This window comes from Cydia pomonella, chromosome 6 (assembly GCF_033807575.1).
Source record: "Cydia pomonella isolate Wapato2018A chromosome 6, ilCydPomo1, whole genome shotgun sequence".
In the NCBI taxonomy this organism is placed as follows: domain Eukaryota; kingdom Metazoa; phylum Arthropoda; class Insecta; order Lepidoptera; family Tortricidae; genus Cydia; species Cydia pomonella.
Genome location: NC_084708.1, coordinates 7,573,903 through 7,584,588, shown reverse-complemented (window position 1 = coordinate 7,584,588; position 10,686 = coordinate 7,573,903). Strand labels below are relative to the sequence as shown.

The window sequence follows — 10,686 nt, the reverse complement described above, 5'->3', positions numbered from 1 at the left end:
AATAAATACCCATGGTTGCCATTTCCTCCCAGTCAAATCTGGATTAAATACTTCTTTTGCGCAAGTACTCGCATAATGTGAACCATTTTCGGACTTTTTTATAACCACCTTGGGAATGTACTTTTTAGGTTTTTTATTCTTCGCTTTGTGCATTTGAAACTGAGCTTCATCAATATTTTTAAGAACATCTTCAAATTTAGGTTTAATTTTCTTTGGAATTTCTTGTTTTAGCTTAATATTGTTATTATCACTATAAATATTCCGAGTGATAAACTTTGGTTCTTCTTTGGCTACTTTGTTTTTTCGCAACTTCAGTAGACTTTGTTGTGGTAAAGCCAATTTTACTTTTAGGTCAGGAATAGTCTCCCTAAGCGGAGGAATATATTTTTGAGCAGCTTTAGTAAGCAAGGGTCGCTTTGAAGTGGTACCATGGCTGTAATCAGATTTAAAATATTCGTTGGTAGTATGTTTACAGCTATTGTATTCTTGCTTATCGGAACTTAAGTTTTTTACTTCAGATATTCGTGAACCTTTGAAGTTCGAAATTTTGAGTAATATACTTGAATTTTTTTCTTCAGGTGTAGTAGACGAAACTTCGGGAGAACTAGAACTTTTATGTGAACAGTTCTTGTTGTCAACGTAAGAGAAAACATTGTCTAAACTTGACTCACACGAGTGTATTGTACCGTCTTGAGCATCATCACAATTATTATCAGCAGGTGGCTCCGTAATATTATTTATCGATTCTATATTCTCTTCATTTGGGATAGCGTCAATCGTCAGTATATCTTTTATATTACTCACACGAGGTGAGGAAACTTCTAAACATTTTGAATTCAGATTTTCTTTATTCATTGCGCCTGCCTCAGGTCTCTGCCGGATCGCTAGGCTAACAGAGTTTATATTTGACTCTGTAACCGCACGAGGGGTGTAATCAACAGGTTCAGCTAATAACATTTCTAATGAATCGCTATCATAGTATTTACTATATTTTTCGGCTGTATGAGATTCTTTATCCATTAGTTTTTTATTAACATCCATTTGAGGTGTTCTGTACAATGCGTCAACTAATTGAGCATCATTTGTACACATATTATCGCCATATATGTGTTTAACTTTGCTCGTGTGATCTGCGTCTTCATTACTTAAGATATCCATGTCTTCATCGTTCGATTCATAATCAGTTAATTCCGTATTATTTGGAGAAGCGGGATCACCAATAATGATATTTTCTGCAATGTCCTCGGTTTCAATAGTTTCTTCACAGCCAACGTCTTCGACCCACATTTTTTCTTCATCATATTTGGTTATGTATGTGTCAGAAGTATTTTCGTTCTGGTCTTCTGAGTTATACGCTGGAGACGCAGTTTTTTCATCCACTATAGGATCTTTAAGGGTATGGTTTAAGAAATTGTTTTCAAACTGCATATAATTTTCTTGTTCATAATTTTCTTCAGAGACAATGCAATGATCATCTATCAGTATGCAAAACGAAAAATTTTCATTGCTAAGTGTTGAAACAGAATTTCTTCTACTACTTTGAATTATGTTAAGCAAGTGGGATCCGTCTATTTTGTTGATATCACAGATTTTTTTCCGTTTTTTAGGCAATATACATCTTTTTGCTGTACATTCGTCAACATCATCATCATATGCATTCAAGGCAGAGTCAGATAAAGATCTTTTGAGGGAAAAACGTGGTCGAGCACTTAATTGATCAACGAATGATTCTATTTTTTTATCCAATTCATTCTCGATAGGTGTACCAATTTTACTATACTCATTACAGTGTTCTGGTGTCACTCTTATAGAATTATCAATGACTATGATATTAGTGTCACAAGCGTCACTTTCGACATTATTAATGAATTGTAAATCTGAGTTGCCGTTATTATTTTCTAAATTGTTAACACATTCATCGTCCATTTCTTGGTAAGGTGACTTATAACCAGAATCGTCCACTGATTTTGGAAACGTATCTTTATTGGTGCATTCGTCATTGTCATTTTCTAATAATTTTACACATTCATCAACTATTTCTAGGCCAGGTGACTTACAACCGGAGATGTCCACCGATTTTGGAAAAGTATCTGTATTTGTGTATTGTATATACGATCCGCTTTTACCACTATTGTTTTCTGAATCTTTTTTCCAAGCTTCATCCATTTCCTGGCAAGACTTAGAAACCCAACTATCCATCGATTTTGTAAAATTATCTGTGACAGTATTCATTCCATTTGTATCAAAACTTATTATTAGAGTTTCTGACGATGGGATAGCACTTTCTTTATCGTTTTGAATACAAGTTTTGTTAACATTATCCTCGTTTTTTGGACCATTGCTTATGTTAATATTTTCCGAAGAAATCGCGTAAAATTTTTTTTCGCCTAGATTTCCGTTACCACATTCCTCAATCGTAGCGGCTTCAACTATTGTTTCGATTCGATCAGACGAATCCAAATCCCTTAAATTTTCGTCACTTTTATTTTTAATATTTATATCAACTTCATCAGTTTTTGGATTTTTGGTCATATGATCACATAAACTATTATTCATGGTAGGTTTTTTATCAATTACCTTGTGTTCACCAGTACTAGAACAGGTGTCGAAATTTACATTATAAAAAAGTAAGTTCTGAAAACGAGAAGAAAAAAGCTCTTTATTTACAAATGCATGATACGCCGGAACGTTTTTAGTTTTTGTTTCGTCTTGACAAAAATCCTTTTGAATATCATGTTTGAAGCCTGTTACGACGGGATTATCTCTATTATTAAGCGTTTGAACATTATGATGTCGGCCTTCGTTTTTACATTGACATTTTTCTAGTTTTTGCGATTGATATTCACTTTTCTGTGCGTTGGTAGTAATATTTATGTTTTCATTTTCAAAATTAGAACTTTTATCTTCATTCAATTCGACGCCGTGTTCGACATATTGATCCGTGAAATTGAGCGTATCTACTTTCTTCGTAACGGAGCTCATAGTGTTATCTTTTATTGTTTCTTCGAGTTCTTTTTCTTTCATATCTGAACTAACCATTGGATCAAAATCTTTGTTCTTAAAATTAATGTCTCTTGATTGATGATGAGATTGAGTTTCATCTAGTGTATTTAATTCTTTTGCTTCATAATTAATACTCGCGTTTGCTTGTATCAAAGACTTTTCTTTTTGTGCACTTAAATCACTGGAAATCTCTGACACATTGTTGTTAAGAATTTTGTTTGATACTACTAGGTTATCCAAATTTAGATTATTTTTCACTGTCGAATTAGAGTCATCAATATTTTTTTTGATGTCACTATCGGTATCCAAAGACATTTTTTTTTGTAGTGCTTTCGTCTCAGTTACGAATATTGTTTCCGAACATTTGTCTTTGACAGGCGAAGATGAAACTGGCATATTGGTATTTATATCGTCTGGAAAATTATGCGAAATGTTCCCTATAATGTCATTATTTGCTACAGTTTCTTTAGGCCCATTTGTACTAACGTTGGTAGATTCTATATTCATCAAATTAACGTGCGTTTTATTATTTTCTTCTGCTATGACGTTTCCTGGTATAATCTGGGCTTGTTTAAGTGTTAGTTGTTCTCCAGGTTCTTTTTTATCAAGGGAAACCAAAAAAATCTGTTTTTCCATATTATTTACAACACCGTGTTCAACAATGTCTACGGCCTTATTTTCGTAACTTCGTTTTCGATGAGTGGCCTCACCCTTAAATTTCTTTCGCTTTAGTTTAGGAACATACGATATAGTGTCGTGGTTTTTGCAATACTGCTCTGAAAGGATACTCTTTTCCTCTTGCAATAAATAATGCGTATCTTTATTGTTAACTTTATCGAGACAAATGGTTTTGTGTTCATTTTTATCCTGTTCTTTTTTATTTTCCGAAATGTTTTCAACACGGTCTATTTTGCTTATTGTATTATTAACTGGTGCTTTTTCATTCAAAGCAACGTTTTCTTCATTTTCAAAACTAGTTTTTTTATCATTATTGCTGTCTACATTTGTTATGTAGAAAGTTTTATTATCAATATGCGAAACTGAATTATCTGTTTCAATTTCCATTTCTGAAGAAAATGAAGTTTGATTTTCAATATGCGAAACTGAATTATCTGTTTCAGTTTTCATTTTTGGAGAATATGGAGTTTGATTTTCTGAAACTGAATTACCTTTTTCATCTTTTTGTATGTCACATTCCTTGCTTAACCCAGTAGTAAGACAATTACTATGGGTATTTGGGATCGCAATCGGCTTCTCAAGAGTATTAAAATGTTGCTTATGAGACGTATCGTTTTGTGATTTCATTAAAATATCGTTGGGATTTTCTAAACTACCACTACTAATACATTTATCATTATTATTATTTTTCTTCGTGCAAATATTACCCATAGCAAACTGATGCTTCTCTTCTAAAACAAAGGTTTTATCTCCCTTTTCAGAATTTCTGCATTCTTCGTCTACTTCGATCATCGAATATCTTGCCTGTGGAGACAGATTCATTGGAATATCTAAAGCAGCCTTTTCTAAATATCGGTTTGAAATATCTTTACTGTGCATATTACAATCTTCTGTTTGTGCATGGACAGCATTATTACAGCTGATCTCTTCATTCTCGTTAAAATGTCTGTTTGATAAATTACTTGATTGATGCATAAAAGTGCTGGGTAAATTAGTTTTAACATCATCATATCTACCGGTGATAGTGGAGTTGGTGGAAGGGTCAAACATTTTATCCACATCATTTTGTTGTTTTGTATTTTTAGTTTGAGACACTAAGTTCATAGCAAATTCTTGAAGGTCATCTTTTAAACCGCTCCCAGAATTATCATTGGTTTCTTCAAGACTTCTTGTGTTATCAGGATTTTTTATAATTACACTATCTATTCTTGTAGCTTGAACTTTTGCTGGTTCATCATTCTCATCTAGAACACATCTTTTTAATTTTCTGTATTTGCTTAATCGTGAAAAATCTGTTTCAGTTTCCATTTTAGGCGAATATTGATAATTCATATCACATTCAGTCATGGTAATAGCAGACCGGTCAATATCCAAGGAAGGCAGATCTTTTGTGAAAGATGTAGTTATAACCGAATCTGTTTTGTTTGCGTTAATAAATTGTTGATTTACTTCAGGGAAATTCAATTCTATATCTGTGTCTAGTCTGGGTAAGGAAGCCAAACATACACCTGAATTACTTTCTAAATCTTGTAAAGTATAACTTGTTTTTAAATGATCAACAGTAGGTGAATTAGATAGATGTTGACTGTTCATTTTACAACTTGATGCTGTGTTCGGTATCGGACATTTTATTGTTTTATTCAATAAAGTGTGGTCTAAGTTGTCATCCACAGCTTGTATTATTATAGGTGACTTTACATTATGTGGATTAGCTACTTTTTCAATAACTCTTTCATTGAGCATCTGCATGGGTGTAGCCACCTCGACATTCAACATTTTCGGGCTACATGGCTTAATTTCGAAATTACAGCCAACTTCCTTATGAATAACAGATTGACTGATTTTAGCTTCAACATCCAATGGTGACAAAGCACGAGGTATTGGCTCATGTTTGTGTTGAACACTTTTTAACGGCATTTGTATTGTCCTTGGTGGTTTAACACTGGTAATATTTGAAGATTCTATGGCTTCTTCAAATTGATTGAGCAATTCAAGACTGTTATAGCCTTTAATATTTTCGGGTAATTTGGATACTTTTTGAATGTGTTCATATTTGCTGAGCTCTTCACTTGGGACATTGACTAATCCAAGGACATAGAGTTGTTCCTGATTATTAACACTATCATACTGCTTACTAAAAGTATGTTTATCATCAGTCATGTTCTTAACACCATCTCTTTTAGCACTGTTTTCAGCATTTTCATCATCTCCTTCACTCCATGATGATATAAATTGTCTTATATCTTTTTTAGATTTTGACCCTTGGTTACTGCTGGAATCTGGTTTGGTAGGTGGGGAAGCTCTTACTATTGGACCATATCTGTAGTCATATCTACCATAAGGATCCATTGGAATTCTGTTTAGACTCTCTATACTTCTCACACTTGTCATTGAGGATTGGCTTACATATCCACAGTCATCTTGAGAAGTGCCATGAGTCAGTGCTGTTTCATTGCTAGCATTTGAATCTGCTGGTGATATTGCTAAGGCACTGGGGGAAAACTGCGGTGGTAGTTTTGTTAGAGAATGATTTAACATAGATGGGTCCATGGTTTTATATCGAGGATATTCATAATTTTTCAATGACATATTTTCTTTAATATAGTATGGATGAGCATTTACTCCATGCATGCTTGAAGAAGCAAAATTTGGTACAACAATAGTATTTTTAGCATGATATGGCCTAGGCCCTTCATTAAGATAATAATTATCAGGCATAGGCAAGGGCTTTGAACGGGTATCATAATCAAGGTACATCTTACTTGTGGGGTCATAAGGCAGTTTGTTTGGAACTGGTTTAAGTTGTCCGTCTGGTGGGTATGGGTTCAATTTATTTTGCATATGGTTCCCAGGCATAGGTCTATAAGAGGAATGAATAACAGGGTTACGAATGGGAACACCATAATTGCCTTGTTGACTAAGGGCTCTTTGGTAACCATCCATAAGAGGCTCAGGTATCCTCTCAGTATATTTGGGTACTTGGGGATAGCCAGGATATGAGTGAGGCGGCATTGTCTTTGGTAATTCATATTTATGAGCAAAGGGATTGGGGGGATGGTAAGGACTTGGATAATTTCCTAGATATTCATACCTGCCCTGCGGGTATCTCTCTTTAATGTTGGGATAGGGTTTGAAGCGGATGTTGCTCTCATGGTAATAGGGATCCGGATACAGTGGTTCTTCATGAGTCCTAGTAAGCACTGGCCTCGGACCAGTACAGTTGACATAATCTGGGTATGGCAGCCCTTCCGGAGCACCATAAGTCCTCAATGGGCGTACATGTACACTACCGGCAGGCCACCCATGTGGAACTCCTCTCATAAGCAATGGGTTTACATTTGATGCACTATGATCAGCAGTCCTAATATGTTTTTGGTCACTACTTACTTGATTAATATTATAAGGCACTTCACAATACTTTACCTCAGTGGGCACAGTTAACTTTGTATTTTTGGATGCAAACGGGGAATCTTCATGCAGTTTAGTCGAATTATATCCTGGTGGCATGATAATGCGCTGCATATTTTCTTGGAATGTCTGTCGTGGTGATATGTTTCTTGTGGGGTCCTTGTGGTCGGGCATCTTGTAAGGGTAATCAGGCATGCGCCGGTAGATGGGGTCGGGGGCAAGCCATGGCTCGGTTGGCGTCTTCTTGGGGCCGTCCCGCGAGGGCGGCACGACGCGGTCGGGGCCTATGACGGCGCACGGGCGCACGCCCGCCGTGTCCCCCTTGAATGCGCTGGCTGCGACGTCGTGACTCTTGCTCCTGTCGTACTGGAGCGCGAACTTAGCGCCGCCATCGTTGCTACGTTCCGTCAGCACTACCTCAGCCCGCGAGTCCTTAGCATCCATGGCCAACCCGAGTTCCACAATGGACCTTACTTGATAACATCTTTTACGTATACTTTATTGCACGTCGTTACTTCTATTTCATACTCTCAGCATAATGAATATAGTGCTCGTCCTGAAAATATAAACAAAATACCAATCAATATCACAGATAACTACTTTGGCAACTGTCAAAACACAGTGCCACATACCCTTTGTATATTTGGATTCAATAAATAATTAAAGCACAATTTTACAATGAAAAGGCTGCAGTACTCGTTTAGTTTACCTGAAGTTTCTAAGACATCAATAATATTTCCTAGGAGACACCGATTTATTACGTTCCTACGTTTGTCGTCCATGCACAGACAAGAGTTAAGTGTTGCTTGTCACCAAAACACAATAAGGATGTGATCAGTGTACCATCTACAACGGTAATTCAAAAATATAGTATATCTTTAGTGATATATAATCCATATTATAATGTATTAATGACAAAGCTACAATATTGAAATTATAAAGCAAAAAATATCGTATTTATAATGGTTTTACGAGAGCGCTTGGTTTTTATTATAACACTCGACATGAGAGCCTACCGCAAAAAATGAAATTTCGTTACCTGCCTCTCTATCCTTCTTGCGTATTCAAGCGATAAAGAAGGTACTTATAAACATTTAGTTTTTCAGGTCTCCCGGTTCTATAACTATTTCTTGGAAATTTTTGAACTTGTAATAGGGCTACAGATGGGTCAAGATCGCAAGACCCTCAATTAACACGATGTGAAGTGAAGATGAAATTATACTTACAGTGGAGTGGGTCCACTCCGGACAAGGGTAGCAAGAGAGAGGAGATATTGGAAGGAGTTGGAGGAGGCCTTTGCCAACAGGCACACTGAACTAAGAGACTTCATATGACTATTCAAGACTAATTTACTATCAAAAACAACAAACATGTTCAGAACAAATGGCTATATAATAATAATAATAGGGCTACTTCAATTTTGTGATGATAGTTTTATTAAAAATAAATAAATTGAGCGTTATTATTTCAGACTGAGAACAAAATCTGATGGTATATAAACGTGCAGTTATCAAATTCTCCTCCATTGCTATTTTAAAAACTACTATACTATAATTTTACCAAAAATATCAGTCTCCAGTAATATTTTATAAATTTTCTTTAGGTTTGCAAGGAAATCTCTCATTTCAAACATAGATAGAGAGAATCATACTGTCTTTATCTTACGCTAGTATTAGCACCCAAAAAAGGGATGAGTATAGTTTTCTTTTCTTCTTATTTACTAACAAATTGGGTTTGCCAGACTATAAATGCTAAATTATGGAAAATATAACTTAACATTATTTTATTAATATACGAACGTACCCCAAATGTCAAACTAATGCTGTCAACCAACGTCAACTGAAGTCTGAATCGTCAATAACAGCGTTGCCAGATCGTCCTAAAAGGGACGGTTTTCCGTCCCTTTTAATGCCACACCGTCCCTTTCCCGTCCCTTCCAAGCTACCGTCCCTTTTCGGGCATCAAGTGCCTTGCACACTTTACACATTTGTTTTAAACATATATTCAGAGATGTACAGGATACCCTATAAAAAGTATCTAAAATACAGGATGCTAGGTAGTCAAGTATCTAAGATATCAGATACAAGATAACTTTGAAAAAGGTATTTGAAATACTAGATACAAGATACGTATCTTCTAAATACTTTTTTATGATAAGATACTTTTTGATACAAAACTCAGTTTTATTTGTTTTAATGTTTATTTACCTTAATACCTACAATGCAAAACGTTTTTCTTAGTTTCTTAGCACAATCGGAATAGAACAACTCTCGAAATTTCTTGGAGAGTCCTGAAATTTGGTATGTATGTAAATTAAAGGCCCCTTATTCATGTCCATACCATTTGACATTTGGGGACCTCGAGGAATCGCAGCCATCTTGGAAAATGTGTACCATCCTGGAGAAATTCGCGTTTTACTCACAATCTACGACCTACGTTATTTAGGAAAATATGTTGAGAAACAACATTAAAGCTTATTAAATTCTACACAAAAATGTCCAAGATATCTTTGCGAAATTTCGAGTTTTGTTGTATTCCGATTGTTCTAATAAAGCATTTGACTAACTAGGCATTTAGATCTCGACTTTTTTGTGGATAGACGATAGGACGACTTCAGTCTTCATCATCCGAATTTGTTATTAAAAAACCAGCCAAAAGCATGTCGGGCCATGCTCAGTGTAGGGTTCCGTTTACGTAATTATCCACTTGTCACAATAGGCGGACTTGAACGGGGGCTAAGTAGGTATTAGGTATCATGTACAGCAGTGAGATGCGAAATTGCATGTAGAAATTATGAATGAATTCATTGATAAGGTCGCCATGCACTTTGCGGCTGATGATGCACAACAAGCAATGGTTTAAAAGTCAGAGGGACACATATTTTTTACTACCGGTGCGATTGTTTCCGAAAATATTTATAAAAAAAATGTTTGTCAAAAACCTTTCTTTGTTTTGGAAGACCTATCCAACGACACATACCATAGGGTTGAAGCGAAAAAAGTTTGTACCCCCATTACGTCAACTACGTGTACGGGAGGTAGAATTAGACCAAGCTACCTATGTTGGCAGTGATTCTGATAGCCTAGACGGTGCAGTGCAAGTGTTTTTTTTAAAACGTCATAATCTTATAGAAGTTTGATGTTTAAAATAACACTTGCACCGTCTGGGCTATCAAAATCGCTGCAAACTTAGCTTGGTCTAACTCTACCCTAAAAATATTAGTTTTTAATATGTGTTTTACTATTTTTTGTCGTCACGATTGATTTTTATATTCATGCCAAATTGGCGATTTTTAGCACTAACAATCACGGAGCATAGCCTCGGATAGACAGACGTACAAACAAACGTAGGTACATGGCGAAACTTTACGGTTCCCTAAAAACCGATACGTTTTGGAAAATACGTTCCGTCCGTTCGTCCGTCCGTCTGTCACCAGGCTGTATCTCATGAACCATGATAGCTAGACAGTTGAAATTTTCACAGATTATGTATTTCTGTTGCCGCTATAACAACAAATACTAAAAACAGAATAAAATGAATATTTAAGGGGGGCTCACCTTCCATACTACAAACATAATTTTTTTGCCGTTTTTATAA

General features: G+C 35.6%; 1 protein-coding gene across 1 annotated transcript; it reads right to left on the bottom strand.

Moving 5' to 3' along the window:
- Window positions 1-347: 347 nt before the first annotated feature.
- LOC133518563 (uncharacterized) lies at window positions 348-8,242 on the bottom strand. The gene is made up of 4 exons (XM_061852225.1): window positions 7,799-8,242; window positions 4,389-7,645; window positions 1,146-1,388; window positions 348-433 (listed from the first exon to the last, which is right to left on the bottom strand). Exons 2-4 carry the CDS (start codon window positions 7,531-7,533, stop codon window positions 348-350), a joined length of 3,474 nt encoding a protein of 1,157 aa, XP_061708209.1. The 5' UTR covers window positions 7,534-7,645; window positions 7,799-8,242.
- Between the last annotated feature and the right edge of the window lie 2,444 nt (window positions 8,243-10,686).

Excerpts from the sequence above, each read along its gene's own strand:
- LOC133518563 (XM_061852225.1), bottom strand. The coding sequence starts at position 7,533 with ATGGATGCTAAGGACTCGCGGGCTGAGGTAGTGCTGACGGAACGTAGC. Across the intron at positions 1,389-4,388 it reads GAAGCATCAGTTTGCTATGG|ATCCTATAGTGGATGAAAAA; the intron begins GTAATATTTGCA and ends ATACCCTTAAAG. Across the intron at positions 434-1,145 it reads TGAAGACATGGATATCTTAA|CCATGGTACCACTTCAAAGC; the intron begins GTAATGAAGACG and ends ATCTGATTACAG.